Source organism: Micropterus salmoides, unplaced genomic scaffold, assembly GCF_014851395.1.
Source record: "Micropterus salmoides isolate LMB-PRFRI ecotype aquatic unplaced genomic scaffold, ASM1485139v1 Ms_hic_scaffold_10, whole genome shotgun sequence".
NCBI classification, from domain to species: domain Eukaryota; kingdom Metazoa; phylum Chordata; class Actinopteri; order Centrarchiformes; family Centrarchidae; genus Micropterus; species Micropterus salmoides.
The window spans coordinates 15,833,072-15,851,740 of record NW_024040041.1 but is presented as its reverse complement, the minus strand read 5'-3'; the positions used below and the strand labels follow the sequence as shown (position 1 = coordinate 15,851,740).

Sequence of the window (18,669 nt, the reverse complement as noted above, 5' to 3'; positions counted from 1 at the left end):
GCTCAGGCATTTCCTTCCATTCCAAGGAGTGAGCTCTTATGTAATGCTTCTCTTGAAATAAGGTCAGACACCTAAGACTTATTATATGCATTAAAATGTGTGAAAGTGTGTGCTGTAATGGAGCATCTCTGTTTTCCATGTAACTCAATATTCCCTGTAAACTGTAGCTAAATGTAGAAGAAGAAAAGACATTTCTCGGATGCTGGAACCAGCTAGTCACAAATTAAAGATAATTGTTGAAAATCAGTAAGTGATTATAAATGGATTGTAAACTAATTCCACAGACTGTATCTATTCATACAATATATTCTTTGGGAGGCTATGACTTACCAAGGAAACTATCTGGTGTGCATATTTCTCACCTACCCCGGTGGCCCCCGTGTGCTAAATGAGGGTCTCAGTGAGTGACTTATTATGTAAAGGCCAACATTACTCAGACGCTACAAATGCTTAGATGGCAACAAACAGAAATAGGTGCAGGATAACTACCCCTTCCCTCCCACTTCATAGTTTTGTGTTGACAAGTTTATTTTGACGTTTTTGTTGTTAAGATAATGGATCAAATCAATCAATGTATTTTGTTTTTTTGTTTAGAAAGGTTCCTAATTGAGTACATTGAAAATATGTCAGTGTCCCATTGATAAGAGCTAACTGAATTTGTTATGTACTTAAAGATGATTCAGTGTTTCTTTCCAATCTCCATTCCCATTTTTGCTACAGCAGCAGACTGCTTTTAATGATCCATATAGCAAATCTTAATATAAAAATTGTGGGTTGATGATAATGTAAACACAGTTTTGAAAAGATTATTATGAAGGCCACATCTTCACATGGAGTCCCAAACAGAACATGCATTTTTTTCAGTCTTGTTTTTTTGGGGGGGATACATTTTATCGCCACATATTAATTCATTAATGAATGAATTAATGAATGAATTAATATATTTACTTGTTTATTTTCTTTGGCTGCATTCACTTTCATTTAAAAACATTGCTTTAAAACTATAGCATAGTATCAGCAGCATGCTAAAAAGGGTAGTATACGATATTACATAAGCTCACTTGACTGAACACTTTCCAGGATGGATCCATTGACAGAAATGCAATAAAATATTAATACCTATGTTTTCAGTGCTGTATTAAGACCTTACATAAAGAACCGTTATGTTTTTATTACCTTAGAATGAAACATTTCCATCTACAGTACATACACCGCGGGTCCCCTTACATGGACGTCGCCATGTGGAGCCGGCATGTTTCTACAGTGGCCCAAATGGACAAACTGCTCTTTAGAGAGCGTTCCATCACTACGTTGAATACATACGAAAAATAATAAGAAGAAAAAGTAACATTTGTAGTATTAGTAGTAGTCAACTGGTTTATTAGAAGGAAGAAAAGAAGAGAAATTTGGACAAATGAAGGACAACACGTATTATTTAGCACAAGAGCCGACAGAGCGTGTCAGCTGTAGCTTCTCCTGGGCGCTTGGAAAGGGAGGTGTAGCGGTGCGTTCGTGTGTTGTCGGAATAATCAGAATCTTTTTTTCCTCCTTAAATCTTTATTGCAAACAGAGAAATTAAGTGTGCATGGGACATAAAGGAGTATACAAAACTTTGATTCGTGCAAAATTATGTATACACATATTTTACAAACATGTAGTTTGTAATATTGTTATTATGGTTAGTTTGCTGTCCATGTAGAGTGAACTAGCTGTCTGCGTATTGTGCATACGCTCTGATAATGCTAATCCAACATCTTTGTAGTAGCTTCCATGTTGATTCCACATTCTGACTTAAGAGCAGATGAACACACATTGAAGTTGGAAGAGCAACCTCACAACCCTCACCACTAAAACTTACACATTGAGCCTTTAAAGCTGCGATAAGAAATATATATATTTTTAATTATTAAATGAAAAGTATGAAATGGCTATGTCAAATCAATGTGACAATATAAACAGGTCGCTTGTAGTAATTTATTACATGAATATGCATCTTTATTGTGAATTTTAGATCATTGTTTATCTGTCTGGCGCAAAGCTCACAGAGTCGTTTTAGGCCGCAGCAGACAGGTCTTTTTTAGTGAAATAGCTCTAAAAACCCGATAAACACTAACGGCTCAACAAAAAGTAGACAGACACAGTTTGCGACTAGAGGGTGAATTTAATAAAATAAATCAATAAGGCATAATTTACCTGCGTTCCTCTCCACCCTATTCAAAAAACAAACGGCCCTTAAGTTTGACACATTCTTTATCTTCAAAATGGTTCTGTCTGTGCTTGTCTCTACAAAGAGCAACATGAAACAGACCTCAGAGCAACAACTCAGACATCAAATAAACTGTCCAAACCAGCTTTCTCCGTCTTGAACTCACTGTCATAGACTGTAGTCTTGCACTCCCTCCAGTGCCCGCAGAGGTTTATAGCATTTCAGCAGAGACTTGCATCTGTTGGCCCCTCAGGTGCCTCAGCAACGGGTCATTGAAGTTATTGTGGCCGAAAGTGGAAAGAGTGACTGTACAGCCATGTGGTCTGTATCAATGAGGAAAGGCCTGGTATGTTTTTTACATGAACAAAAACAGACTGGCTTCATGTTTGAATTTCTCTAGTGCACATGAGTTCAGGAAATGAATGAATAATGTTTGTATTGTATGTGTATTTGGGTGACTGTAAATGGATATTAGTGCACGGTCTGGGTCCATCACACAGTATGTGAGGTGTAGTAATGTGTATTGTAACTATACAATACACATTATAATGCTATTGCTAAATGCTATACAAGAAACCTCATGATTTGTATGGATGTAACCATATATGTCATATGCCATCTAGTGTTGGGACTAACATGACAGTGATTTTTGTATTGTTTAATTATTAACTGGCAGCAATGTCAATTTCAGTCAATTACAATTTTAAAAAGTTATTTCAGGTCTTTGCTGCTACTTCGTATTAAAAAAGGTTTGCATATTTGCAATTTGGAATCTAGTAACATATCAATAATTATGCAATAATGTTGCATTTTTTGCTCTCATTATTACACGAGTTAAGGCTAGAGTGCAGGACTTTTACACATAAATTAACATCTGTTACATTCAAGCCCCTACTTAAGGAGTTCACACAATGCTGAATAAGCCTATCACTGCCAGGTAAATCTCTCTGTGTTGGTCAGAGCAGGGAGTTATTAAATCTTTAAAAAAGTGCTGGACTGTGCTGCCATTTTGTTGCTGTGGCCACAGTCAGAACTGCAGGTCATATGATGCCCAGTGACCCACAACAACTTTTTGCCATACAAATCAATTAACAAAAAATGTAATAATTTGCATGTTAACTATTAATAATTTAAATAGTTATTACCTAATTTTACAAATTATTTAACAGTAAATGTTACATTACTCATTACTTTATTTTTTTTGCCCAGCTTTGTCAAAGGTGCCTTTTAACAACTTCAGAACCACATACATCAATACCCACATGTTAAATGTCCTAGCTAGCTAAGAAGACACAACACGGGAGGCACATTTCTCCTCTTTTAGTGGCAGCTAACCTCCTCCCTACACCTCCAGTCCAACTTAGCACATAGCAGTGTGTCAACTGACCTCAGAAACCAAATTGATGCCAAATGAGTAAATGTAAATGTCAACACTCCATCAAACTCCCGGTAAGAAGAATAAAAACTTGACCTCCAAACTGTTGAAAAAACAGAGCATTACTGGGATTATAAACTGTAATTACTTAATTTCAAATGGTACTACTTACACTACTCCTGGCTGAAAAAGTCAGACATTACTGTAACGTGTTACCAACAAATGTTTTACTGCCCAACACAGACTAAAAAAACACATAATGTGAGTGTGTGTGTGTGCTAGCATAGCTCACAATGAATGAAACGGTCATTATGAGCTCATTTGCAAACAACTTTAACAATTTCACGTTCGATGTGAAGGTCATCTCTCGGTCTCTCATTCTCATTCTCCTTTGTGTGATAACATCATTCCTTTCATTGTCAAAGTGCCAGTATCACTAATAGTTCATGTGCCCTTCCCTTCATCTCCCAGAGGATTCAGATCAGTCACACCTGCAGTAGACTGAAATTTCCTCCTGCCTCTCCTGAATGCAGCTGATCTCTGCTGGGTCACACTAGGACAACAGTCCTCATCCCGTAACAGAAGCAATGTGAACTCCCTGAGTAACACTCTGTGATGTTGGTTTGAGATTAGAACATTGTGTCCCAAGCATCCCCCCCCCCCCACCCCCCGTTTGTTTTTGGCCACTCACCACCCTCTCTCTCTTCTTGCTGTGTCACTTCTGTTTGGATTTTCTGTTTTATGTGACTCTCTATCGCTCTCATTTATGAAGAGGCCTTCAGTGTCTTTGATTTTTTTGCCTTTTATGTGGTTTCTTGATACCTTTGCACAAGCAGGCCATACACACACACACAAACATACAATTTTGTATCTGCATTACCTCTGAATTTCTGTTCAAATTCAAACTAATTTGTCCATACACAGAGGAAACTTGCAAGGAAGGTGTGCGTTTGTTGCTGAATACGGTTGTGTGTGCATGTATCAGCGACTGTGTGTACGATATGAATCAAACCAGGCTTGTGGTCTGACATCTCATTAAAGAGACAGTCTGCCTTCATGCATTGCAACACATCTACATTTCACAACCTGAAAGCCTCAGGAATAGTTTGGGGGGAAGAAGTACTTTCAAAGCATACAGGTCCCTGTGTGATTATGTATAAGGATATGTGCGTCATGGTGGATGACAGCCTGTGGCTAGATCTTTAAACATGTTTTACAGTGCGCACAGACACACGTAAATGGTGATGTAGTAGATGCAAAAGTTGTTTGGAATTTGTATTTCTTATTTTTCTGGCAGTTTGGTAGTGGTTTGGTTTCTGTTTGCTTTTATTCTGTCCTGGTTTTAAGTGGTTTGAATCTGTTCATTTCTACATGTCAAGTATCTGTTACATCTTTGTGTTTGGTTACATGTCGTGGCATGTACAATTACATGTTTAACTTTCAAGTGGTGTTTAGTGTACGAGCCCTTCTATATTTGATAATTAGAGGGCACAGGTTTGTTCAGTGCATCATGCGGGGCTGTAATCTAATGGAGAAAATTACTATTCCTCTTCAATAACACGGTTATTATTCATGCTAACGAGGGCGCATGGAGAATGCTGTAAGTGAATCTCCTGCATGGTTGTAATGTAGCTGCCACCTGATTACTTGTGTCTCCTTATCATCACAAGGGGGGAAAAAACATGTTTGAAACAGTTGGTGTAGCAGCTATCGTCTCACTCCAGTGGTAGATTGGTGCTATGGTCTCAAACAATTAAACCATATTGTCTTCAAAAAATTTAAGCTAACACTTTACAAACAGCAAAACAACATTTTGAGTAGTTGCCAGGGAATAAGTGAGGAACTAACTGCTAGTGAAGCATTATTTAATGAGTAACTACTAATGTGATTTTGTAGATTAGCTAATGATTAGATCATTAGGAAACGAGTGAGGAACGAATCAGGAACGACTTGATTATTGATGAATTGTTAATAAGTACTTCCCTAATAATTTACAATGGAGGGCTATATATTGGATAATGATGAGTTACTAGAAAACGGACTGAGATGTTAATGAATCATTAGGTAATGATTAGTTCATGAGTATCTGTGAATAGATCATACTGACCACTTTCTTCATTAATCATTCCTGATGAACCTCAAACGGCACAAACCTGATAATGACTCATTCATTACTAATTGCTTAAACATTAATTACTGTTTTTGTGCATTTGTGTTGTGTCTTTGAGACATGAATATATTACAAATCTTTCATTGCTGATGTCATATATCAAAGTTCAGTCTTGGTGCTAAAAATCCAATTATGTAAATATTGAATATTTAATGCAACCAGCAGAGTCCCTACATCCAGCAAGAGCCATCAGCAGTCATAAAGTAGAAAGGCTGCATTCCCCATTAGATGGATGTGAGAAGTAACAGTGTCCTAGTTTCCCATTACATTGAGCAGGTACTATTTTTAGAAAGTAGAAAGATAAGGGGGGAAAAAGAATCCCCTAGAGTCGACAGCAGCACTTTTATGTTCTTGACAATTTACACCCTCCTTATGCTACAATGACCTTTCTGCCTTCATCGTTCACTCATCCCAGCCCCTCTTATACCATCATACCCTCTGCTCCTCTATGTCCTCCCTCTGTCCTCTTTGCCTCCCTCCTGTCTCCTTACCTTTCTTGTTTGCCCTCTTGTCCATCCCCTCCTCCTATAGTGAGTTTTCTTTTTGTTTTACATCTCATCTTCCATCCTCCAACCTGTCTCGCACTTCTCTGTTGGTTGGCACACACTAACATATTGTACACTCACCTAAAGGATTATTAGGAACACCTGTTCAATTTCTCATTAATGCAATTATCTAATCAACCAATCACATGGCAGTTGCTTCAATGCATTTAGGGGTGTGGTCCTGGTCAAGACAATCTCCTGAACTCCAAACTGAATGTCAGAATGGGAAAGAAAAGTGATTTAAGCAATTTTGAGCGTGGCATGGTTGTTGGTGCCAGACGGGCCGGTCTGAGTATTTCACAATCTGCTCAGTTACTGGGATTTTCACGCACAACCATTTCTAGGGTTTACAAAGAATGGTGTGAAAAGGGAAAAACATCCTGTATGCCGCAGTCCTGTGGGTGAAAATGCCTTGTTGATGCTAGAGGTCAGAGGAGAATGGGCCGACTGATTGAAGCTGATAGAAGAGCAACTTTGACTGAAATAACCACTCGTTACAACCGAGGTATGCAGCAAAGCATTTGTGAAGCCACAACACGCACAACCTTGAGGCGGATGGGCTACAACAGCAGAAGACCCCACCGGGTACCACTCATCTCCACTACAAATAGGCAAAAGAGGCTACGATTTGCAAGAGCTCACCAAAATTGGACAGTTGAAGACTGGAAAAATGTTGCCTGGTCTGATGAGTCTCGATTTCTGTTGAGACATTCAGATGGTAGAGTCAGAATTTGGCGTAAACAGAATGAGAACATGGATCCATCATGCCTTGTTACCACTGTGCAGGCTGGTGGTGGTGGTGTAATGGTGTGGGGGATGTTTTCTTGGCACACTTTAGGCCCCTTAGTACCAATTGGGCATCGTTTAAATGCCACGGCCTACCTGAGCATTGTTTCTGACCATGTCCATCCCTTTATGGCCACCATGTACCCATCCTCTGATGGCTACTTCCAGCAGGATAATGCACCATGTCACAAAGCTCGAATCATTTCAAATTGGTTTCTTGAACATGACAATGAGTTCACTGTACTAAAATGGCCCCCACAGTCACCAGATCTCAACCCAATAGAGCATCTTTGGGATGTGGTGGAACGGGAGCTTCGTGCCCTGGATGTGCATCCCACAAATCTCCATCAACTGCAAGATGCTATCCTATCAATATGGGCCAACATTTCTAAAGAATGCTTTCAGCACCTTGTTGAATCAATGCCACATAGAATTAAGGCAGTTCTGAAGGCGAAAGGGGGTCAAACACAGTATTAGTATGGTGTTCCTAATAATCCTTTAGGTGAGTGTATATTTTACTAGTCAGACATTTGCAAACACGTAGACCTTGTGCAGACCATACACAGTCCTTCACCTGTAGTAAATGTTCTGAGGGCTGCCTTACTGCAACTGTAAATTTTGTCTTTAAGATTTATATGAGAAAATCAAGCATGTACTTTTGTGTATGCTTGTTTGTTTAACCATGTAATACCAAAAACTGTCATGTGTTATTTGTCTACTCCAACATGAAATGTCCTCTGTGAGAGACATAGTAGAGAGAGACCAGTAACATTATTCCACTGCGCTTATGCACTCTCTGTGTTGAGTACGTGAATGTAGTGTGGTGGTATGCCATATTTTATCTTGGTAATTTACGACTTTCTGTCATTCTGTCCCTATCCCTCCCTATCCCTTCCCATCTGGCATTTGTTTTTAGTCTAACCCAACACACAGACCAGCTGTGCCCTGGAGAGCTATTGACACTGTGTGTGTGTGTGTGTGTGTGTGTGTGTGTGTGTGTATTGTGTGTGTGTGTGTGTGTGGTTGCACATATCAAGTACTAGCACACATCCAGTGCATTGGGCAAAATCTACCAGACCATCTGGCTGATTTGTGGAGGCATTCATTGGGCACGTGACACTGTATGTGTGTGTGTTTAATTGACAATTTTATTTTATTTATTTATTTTACCTTTATTATACCAGGAAGTTTCATTGAGATCAAAAATCTTATACAAGAGAGACCTGGCCAAGGTAGCAGCCATACATCAACACAACATATTAAAATGCTACATACAATTGTGACAAAATTCACAAAAAAAAAACCCAAACAAAAACAAAAAACACATCTATTCAAACACAATGGCCTCTCAAGAAAAACAACCACATGTCTCCTTCCCCACATTCTTTATGATGCTTTTAAATTTATCAATTGATATACATGTTTCTAGTTTAAGATCTTTTTGCAAATTATTCCATGCCCAGGGTACATAGTTTGAAAATGCAGTTTTCCCCAGATCTGTCAAAACCCTAGGTACATTAAAGAGCAACCACTTGGAGGAGCGTAGCTGGTAACTAGCAGAATTGAGACAGAGAAGGGTACAGAGGTAAGCTGGAAGTTTACCTAGCATGGCTTTATATATAAAAATATACCAGTGCTGTTTTCTGCAGGTGGTCAGTGATGTCCAACCCTCTAGATCATAAAGAATGCAATGGTGAGTGAGGGACTTTGCATTTGTAATAAAGCGTAGAGATGCACGATACACTGAATCAAGGCCCCGTAAGATGGAGGAGGCTGTGTGCGTGTATAATATGTCACCATAAACAATCACAGACAGAAAAGTAGCTTCCACAAGTTTTTTTTTGGCATTGAAAGTAAAGCAAGATTTATTTCTAAAATAAAAACCAATCTTCACTTTGATCTTCCTAACTAGATTAGAAATATGTACATTAAATAAAAGTTTGTCGTCTTTCCATATACCCAAGTACTTGTACGTGGGCACCCTTTCAATGGATTTACCATCAGATGTAAAAATACTAAGATCATCAAGCAACTGTAGGCAAGCTTTTAAGAAGACCGTGAACTTAGTTTTCTGAGGATTTAAAACCAATTTTAAATTCAGCAGAGCAGTTTGTAATGACTGAAATGCAGTCTGAAACTCTTGCACAGCCTGTGCCGTGGAAGGAGCATGTGTATAAATGACAGTGTCATCAGCATAGAAGTGTATTTTTGCTTGAATGTCCTTACCTAAATCATTTATAAAAATAGAGAATAAGTCCCAAAATAGACCCCTGGGGGACCCCTTTAGATATCTCAAGAAACTCAGATTTGTGGCCCTCTGCATGGACACACTGAGTCCGATATACAAAATAGTTTCTAAACCATTTAACAGCATTAGAACAGAAGCCACAAACCAGCATCCTTAAGTTTCTTCAACAACAATTCATTTAATGCTTTGGATAGATCTACAAATAAGGCGTCAGTGTTATGATAGTAATAGACTCAGCAATAACATCTGCCGCCACCTTTAGGAGATAAGGATCCAGATTGTCTGGACCTGCAGATCTTTTGTAGTCAATGCCTTTAAGAGCTTTACAAACTTGAGCAACTGAAATAGTTTTAAATCAAACAAATCCAGATTTCTATCAGTTGCAGTGCAGAACATGGGACAGGTGCATTTACATTTGAGCTGTCAACTGCAGTCCCAGCACAGATAAAGTGTTTGTTTAACTGACTGACCATAGCAGCTTTATCCTTTATTTCATCTGAGCCAACCAGAATGTGTTCAGGGAGGTTTGAAGCAACATAGATTTAATTACTTTCTAGAATTTTGAGGGGTTATTTAGATTCTCTGTAACTGTCTTCAGATAAAACTCTAATTTGAAATTTCTTATCATCAAGGTGCACTTGTTCCTTAGGGTTCTAAACATAGTCCAATCAGCAGAGGAGTTTGAAAATCTAGCTTGGGCCCATGATTTATTTCTTAAATGAATTAGCTCTGGATTTTCCCTACCACTGATCCTACACTTTTTAATGGGAATATGTTTATTAGATAGACAGAAAAATTGAGTGAAAATATTCCCATGCCAATTCAACATCCGGAATCAGAGTTACTCTGTTAAGATCACTGTGATAAATCCTGCAGGAAAGCCTGCACTTGAAAACCTTTAAAATATCATTCCTGACACAAGCAATTGCACAATGATCGCTGACATCATTGCAAACTATGCCAGTTGAGGTGTATTTGTGAGATGTATTTGATATCATTAAATCAAGCAAGGTAGATTTATGTTGTGCTTTAGGATTTGGCCTTGTTGGAGCATTAATGAGTTGCACTAGGTTTAATGAGTCACACAGGTCTTTAAAACAATCTGATGTCCCTGAAAGCCAGTCCCAGTTCAGATCACCCATAAGGATGAATTCAGAGTCATTTAATTCATGTAAAATATTTGAAATAGATTTGAAAGCAACTTTTGCAGCAGATGGGGGTAGACCACAGTGATCTTCTAACATTTAAATGTTTAAAACCAAGGCCACATCTACTTTTGAAATCTGAGGTAGTAGGGCCAGGATTTGGCTGAACATTTCCATATAACAGTAAAAGCATCACCATACATCGCAGTTTTAGTTTAACAGGAGATGAATTATCAGAACCACTGTTACCTGCAAACTGTGAGAAAGAAGTCAGGGACCTCTTTGACTTGCCCTTCAGAATTGTAAATCTTCAGTTGATGAAGTGGACTGATTGTCTGATGATGTGACTCAAGAATTCTCGTCTGAGAAATTGACAGTTGCCTGGAGTTTAACAAGTACAACAAGGATTCACTCTCCCTGTTGTACCCAGTTGGTACATTTAGACCCGGGTTGCAATGAATAAGCATCAGAATTATAAAGAAATACATGATGCCAACTTATCTGCTGTTTTATTGCGGACAAACAAGGTAGCAGTGTGGAATCTCAGATTGAAACAGTGGCTGTGGACAAATCTGCAGACCAGGAGAAGCGCAATCGCTCCATCATTTAAGCTGAGATGTACTGTAAAAGGACAATTATTCACCAAAATTATTTTTCAATATAACTACTCATTCTGTGTATTGTGAGGTCCTAAATAACATGATATGTCTAAGCAAGTAAAAAATACCTGTTTCACTTCAACCTGTTTCCAGTACAAACCGTTAATTTCTTGATTTTAGTGCTTCCATCTGCCTTACCCAAATATATTTCAATATAGTGGGGCTCATATATGGGGTCTTCTCACATTCTTGATGGCTGGGTATGAGTTAAACTGATTTGTTAAGCTTAATATTGTACACAGTATTGTGATGTACAGTAAATAACTATCAACTGTTGCTCATGAAGGAAAACTGTAAATGACACATACCAAAGACTTAACCAGCAGTGAGCTCACCCTATCACCAGCTTTGTAAAGTGTTGTGCTTCCACCCAGTGGACAACTGAATTGAAAGAATTGCAGAAAAAGCAGTAATACAGTTTTCTTAATTTCTATCTACTTATTGAAATATTGTACACACAGACATGACACAATGCAAAACCAACTGCAGTGCGGAGTACTTGTACTACTGCATACGTTAAGTATGAGTTTTATAAAGCCTTTTGTGGCTCCTGTAAGGGGGTGTGGAGTTAGAGAAAAGTGATCTTACCAGACCTCTGTAGCCCTAGTCTATATCCGCTTGAGGCTCCTGGCATTGTGGGTAATGTAGGCACCAGGTTTTGATAACAAAGAACAATGCTTGAAATAAAAAGCATGATACCACTCTGCACCCCAGATTTTGCTCATTTCAATCTTTTAAACTGTCTATTGTAAATCCGACAGTGTTATAGGAGCGCGATGCTAAATCGGCGGAGCTGTCTTGAATAAATCGGCTTTTCACCTAACATTTCCATCCAAGTTTGTGTAATGATGAGCATCTGTGGGTTATGCATATTATGTGAAAAACATGTCTATTTCCAGAGCAAGACAAGCAATGAAAATGTATGTGTATTAGTTATCTTGAAACAAAAAGTTGAGCATCCCCCTGAACTGAGTTCCTCACTGATTCTGTGTCACTGAGGGCATTGCACCCCATACCCCCCCCACAATTGTGCCTACGGCTGTCTGGCTTGTTATTATGGTCTGTCTGGCAGGCTGCCTGTCTGGTGGTCTCTAAGTGAACTTGATACTAAAATCAGCAGCCGCCTGTGTTATGTGTAGGGCATCAAGGGGGCTGCATGGAAAGTCTGGAGCTCAGCCAGTCACTTAACACTTGTCAACAGTTCTAATGAAAATGGCCTTTTCCTTGGTGGCCTCTTTTTCATTAGCAGGGTCAGAGGTCGCCACCCAAGGCTGGCTGTCTGTTGGTCTGAGTGGGCAGACAGTTGAGGGAGAGGGCTGACGAAGGGGGTATAAGAGCAGAGGGGGAGGGGGGTAAACATTCAGGGGCTCCTTATGTTTTGTTTCCTGTATGCCCCGCTGGTCTCCCACACCAGGATTTAGCCACAAGCATCAGCATGAACTAAGCTAGAAATTCTAAAGAATGATTTTGTATAAATGGAGATCAATCCTAACTTTAGTTCAATTCAGGGGTTAAATTCCCCTATTTCCCCTTGACCTTTTACTCCTTCCATTCCTCTCTCTGTTCTTTATTATGCCCCTTTAACACAGATGTGGCCAACTGAGTGAGTGAAAGAAAGAGAGTCAGCCAACATCCCTCTCCTCCTCCTCTTCCCCTTCACCCCGGCCTCTTGCACATGAAAGGGGCCGCCCAAGGCCAATGGATGGCCGGTGGGGTGTGTGCTATGCAAGGGCCCCAGACCCAGACACAACATAACACACAGCTCTGCAGGCCACCACAGCTGGGCTGGAATGTGACCTGCTTCAGACAGGGCCCTGTGTGTGTGTGCAATACAAGTGGAAGGAGGAGGACATGGATGGAGGGATGTCAACTACAGAATAGCACATGCACCGCCTGCATGAGCCTTTTGATAGGCTGTAAGCATGTTGGGTATTTTGTATTTAACATGGAACAGCAGAACAGCATCACAAAGCAAAGACATCTGTAGTATTTTCTAAATCATCTTTATTCATTTTGCAATTTTTAATGAACATTAGTATATAACATAAAAATATGCTCTCTATGTAATTAATGTGTAATTAATTAAATTAGATTCATATAGAGAGACACTGCTCCTAGGGATATATATATATATATATACCCTAGGAAATAGATCAAAAAAAATAAATACAAAGTACAGAAGTCCACATACATATTCTGTATTGAAAAACTGAAAATAAAAACGTATCAAAACAGATTCCACAAAATATGAAACCAAAGAGCTTATTTGATTCTGGTACATAATCTGAGGCTTTGTGAGCTCAAGTGCTCTGGACAGATGTTACACAGTGTTTCTTTATATTGTTTTTTTTGTGATAACCCACAAAATACATAAAGCAAACGTACCAGTCATATTATAAAAATACTGCTAAATGAATTATATTAGTTTGTTTAAGATAACATGGAGAGCAAATATAATGCCATTTTAGTGAACCACTATAAAGATTAAATACTTTGTACAGGGTAAATGCTTGTTGCTAACACTAAATCCCCTTCTAACTGCCCTTTCCAGACAGTGTACCCTAGGTGTGGCCATCAAAACTTGATTCCAGTAAAAAAAAAACATGACAGAAGTCATGAATGAAAACAACTGACAAAAAGAATCAATGACAACAGTAAAACTGTGAGGAGCAATTTTCTGAGATCTACTGAGCAATAAGGAAAAAGAAGTGTTTATGGAAAAACATCTGAAACAGGCAACCTCCAATGATACAGATAATTTACTAGTTTTGTGTTTACTAGCAGTTACTGGTGAGGTCAGTGGAGTGTGAGACTTTACTGGACGGCAGAGAAATCTTTAAGGAAATCACAGGTTTTCTTGTGGAGAACCTCACGTAGCTTCCTGACTCTACGAGTGCTGGAGGAGCCAACAAAGCTGTCGGGCTGTAGGACGGCCATCCCGTTGTGAACATCCCCCATGATGATGAGCTGCCCGTTGGCTGTAGTGATATTGGGGCAGGGGCAGTTCCAGTCCATGTTCAGAAGAGTCACCTCCAAGGGCTCTTTGCCAAAGAACCTCAGACCCATCTTGTCATCCTTCAAGATCTCCTCCACTGTCACCAACGCGTGGCCTGACTCTTGCTCCTCAGTCAGCTCAGTCACACGCCCGAGGATCACAAAGTCACTTTTGCAGAAGCTGGTGACCATCTTGGCTCGGGGTTTACACATCTTGCAGTTGTGGTTCTTCGGAAAGGGACACATCTCTTCGCAGGCCTCTTTAGACTCAAAGTTGTTCTCGTTGCCACCACAGCCGCCATACACGAAGGACTGGCACTTTTTAAGGCTGCTGCTATAAGCCCAGCGAGGCTCATAGGCCTTGCAAGGCCCCTGGAGGCTCGGTAGGCTACAGGGAGCCGCCAGCTCTGCACCGCATGACAGCATGCAGTCTTCATAGGTGTCGAAATGGTTACGGTTTTTATTGCACTGACTGTAAGTGAAGGTGAAGCAATTGTTCCTCTTTGGTTCATAGTACCAGCTCATGCTCTCTTCTCCGCAGTCATCTGTGTCTGCACTCTTAAGGCACTCTTCAGCTGGAAATGGCAGGTTGGTGCTATTCCCCTCTGCATTCTTACCTTTCACTTCTCTCTTGATCACTACTAAGGGAAAGTGTGATGATACACTACCCCCAACATTTTTGGCTGTGCACGTATAGATGCCGGCATCCTGAAGTTGCGCATTGTATATGACCAGCTGGCCAATGTTGGTGACCACGACGTTCCCTTGGACATGATTGGGTTTCATTACGGTGTTCTCTTTGCCCTTCAGTTGTTTCTCCCAGGTGATTTCTGGCCTTGGCTTCCCAGACACCTCACACAGGAAGCTCGCTGTCTCACCCTCAAAAACAGCCTGTTGGGTGGGGCCGCTGTGTATGGTGGGGAGCTGGATGTCAGCTGGGAGGGTGGTCTGGAGGGCAGTGGTGGGATGTAAGGTGGTCTCCGCGGGGAGTGGACTGGTGTTTGGCCAGGTCAGGTGGTACCTGTAGGTAGGTTGAATAAGAAAGGAATTAATCAGAGCCAGGATATGTCAAAGGCTCGTCTTTAATTACTATATTAACATATTACACACAGAATACCTTTCTTTTTTGTGCTACAGCCAGGAAAAAAAGTTATTTTTCAAAGGTCTTAATTTTGAGGACTAAAACAAGACAACTTTACCTCTTCACACCAAAAACAAATAGTAGAGATCTAAAATACTTAACATGTTACCTGCAGGTGACCTCAGAGATAGAGATACCCTTGGAACAGGCCTCTGCATCCATGTAGCACTTGTTATAATATGTCATGCCGTCAGATGCACACGTGAAGTGGGGTTCTCTCTCACAGCGGTCCCGGCACTTACAGACAGGCTGGCCGTCCCAGATGTCGCACTCGGACCCTTGCTGGGAGCACATGAACTTGTCGCAGGTGGCGCCCTTTGGCATTCCAACGGGGCCCTTGTTGCCCTTAATGTCAATATAGCGTGCTGCCACACAGCTCTTGTTACCACAGACATTAGGGCAGCACTTCTCAAAGGACTCACAGTCCTAAAGTTGGAGAAGAAACAGAACGTTTGTAGCACATACCAGCATTTGATGATTTTAACAGCTGAGATAGGCTACAGTTTGAATTAAAACACGGCACAAAACTGCTGAAATCCTTCTCAATAAAACTTCACCTGCAGATTTCACTGTGGTGAATTTAGATCAGAGGGTTCTTTGAATGCATACTTTCAGTGTGGATGTGTTTTGACCAATAGCTGGTCAGCATGACCCAGCATGAATAAAAAAGTAAATTTAGTAAAAAAAAATGTAACACAGGTAACATTACCTAACCACTAAAATTATTTTTTTGTTGAATTAGGTTTCTTCTTGCTATTTTTATTTTAACCCTCTCAGGCAGGAACGCATACATGCAAAGGAAAACAGGGATTTTGGTGGAACTGAGACAATCTGACAATTTTGAAGGCCTCATGAATAGACTGAAAAGTATTCTAATGTAATTTAGATAGATAGATAGATAGATAGATAGATAGATAGATAGCAGGCTACATCACCGTCAGCTGCAGGTCAACCCACCTGGTCAGATTCACACTCGCGCATGCAGGTGCTCATAGCATCCACCCACAGGTTGGGGTTCAGGTCATTTGGGCACAGACCTGCGTGAGAGTACACCACTTTTGCCACAGACATGGGCATCGCTCTCACACGGCAGTTGTCCATATAAAGGAGTATGGCGTAACAATGTCCCAGAAGAAACCAAATCCATCGGGGAAACAGCATCCACCACATATCCGGCGCGTAACGAAACGGGCACTAAAATCTTGAAAACCAAAAGTTTAACACGACTTTAAAGTTTTAAAGAAAAAAAAAACTCTGTAAAATATCTACAAACTGTCGCGCAATGATTTGTTTGACCACTGGAATCGGATGCAACATAAAGATAGCGATAAGAGGAGCGTGCGAGACCGGTCTCGCTGTGGAGAGCTCTCCAGGTTAGTCGCTCCACGTTTAATAGTAGCAAGAGATTAGGGCTGCTGTGCGCAAACCCACTTAAGATCTAACTACATGAATTACAGTGGCCTGTCTAGTCCGACAGCAAACCCCGGCTGAGTTACAGTTATGATCAACTTAATTAAAGTGGGAGAAAAAAAAAAACTGTTCGCCAACAGTTTGCAGGCGCTGTCTCACAGAGGACTGGCGAGACACCTGTGCGTAAGGCGCTGGCTGCCTTAACCCTTAGCTTGCAAAGTCAGTGCAAATGAGAAGGAAACATTTAGCTATACTCTAAAAAGTACAGTCGATAACTTATTATACAATTCAAGCACGAAGTAAACATTTTGGATCTTCATACATTTTAAAAATAGGTGTAAAGAAATAAGCTACTGAAATTTATTTTGTAATATACAATCAGTGTGCATTCTAGAAGATCCTTTGCATATATCTACTCTAAAAAATCTTCTGTCTTTCCATATGCATAAAATCAAACACAGTAGCATGTGTGATAATGCTGTACAAATGGGAGAAGCCTTATTTTTGGTTTAGGCACCTAGGGTTAGGAAAAAAGAAAGACAGAAAGCTCTGTAGGCAAACCTCTCCCACTTGTTAATGGTGCTCACAATGTTACTGCATGATAAACATCTAGCTGTAAAATCTTTCCTGTCCATCTGAATAAAATGTCTGTCTCCAGAAGATGGCACCAAACTCAGTGCAGTAAGGCCCATGTAAACTGCTTGAGTAAATTTGAGTGTAGAGGTGTGTTATTAATTGATAGTTACTTATTTGTACTATGGTGCCTCATTCTAGATAGTAATTAGGTTAAACCCTCTATGCTTCTTTTTCTTCTCCTTCATCCTCCACCTTTTCTTTTTCTCCAAAAGTTTCCGTACCTCAAAAACTCCAAGACCAACAGCACATTTTTTTTTTCCAGATGATAAACATTATATTGGTGCACCAAATAGTGGTGCCATACCATCCACTTCAGAGAGAGCTCATAGACACATACATGTACAGTTTTAGATATTATGAGTTCAATTTCTGCCAAACTGGATGCACCATTTTGCATACAGCTTAGACCAAACAAATTATGTAATATAATGAAACACAATGAACGAATGTGGCTGATGTAGAATCACACAAAGTTATAGTGAATATGGCCGCATTGAGTGTCACATTCACTGAACTGTGGTTGATTCTGTATTTTCCATATCTCATAATGCACTATTCAGGTTAAACTGATTCAAGTGACAAAATATGCATCCACAAACAAAGTTTGTATTTGTTACAGCATGTGCTGTAAAATGTCCTCCAGTTGGGTGTCATAGTTCATTCTGTGGCTTAAATGAATCAACCACTGCAAAACTTTGGCAACACCCCAACTAGTGAAGTGTGGTATTGATGAGCATATGCATGGAATGGTGTACAAAAATACAATGCTATTGATATTGATATTTTGATATTTGATATTTTGATCATTACTTATCCCAACTATGACTACATATGTGTTACACAAGTTCATCGTAAGATACTGCTTACATGCCCTTTCACATGTAATGCATTGTGTCAGTGTTGGAATATAGTGTTAGTGATGTAGTTAGGGAAAAACTAACAAAAGGCATATCGCTAAAATGGAAATACTTTTAGCTTCAAGGCTCATCAGGCTCCTACCATCACAATACTGACATGGAAGAAGTCACAAGTAGTACAGAGAGCTTGATACCGTGCTGTGAAAAACTGGTTTGTTCCTCAAAAGCCAATACCAGGAATTGTTGCAGAAAATGGGGCTTTGTAACTAAATAAACAGGCTGGAGGTCTGTTGGCCTGCAAACATGAACAAGACAATAAAACAAAAGGATCATACAACCAATCAAACAGTGACACATCCTTATCGTAATTCAGGAACGCCATTGAGCTCAAATAGCTTTAGAAGAACAAGTAATTCAACATTTTAGTAGCCTTGCTGTGTGTGCATGTGTGTGTGTGTGTGTGAGAGTGTGTGTGAGTATGGAGTCCGTGCTTCCCA

The 18,669-nt window shown here is 40.0% G+C and overlaps 1 protein-coding gene across 1 annotated transcript; it reads right to left on the bottom strand.

The window, feature by feature from the left end:
* Positions 1–13,123: 13,123 nt before the first annotated feature.
* On the bottom strand, positions 13,124–18,440 carry wfikkn2a (info WAP, follistatin/kazal, immunoglobulin, kunitz and netrin domain containing 2a). The gene is made up of 3 exons (XM_038698536.1): positions 16,227–18,440; positions 15,379–15,695; positions 13,124–15,149 (listed from the first exon to the last, which is right to left on the bottom strand). Exons 1-3 carry the CDS (start codon positions 16,437–16,439, stop codon positions 13,949–13,951), a joined length of 1,731 nt encoding a protein of 576 aa, XP_038554464.1. The 5' UTR covers positions 16,440–18,440; the 3' UTR covers positions 13,124–13,948.
* Positions 18,441–18,669: the final 229 nt, after the last annotated feature.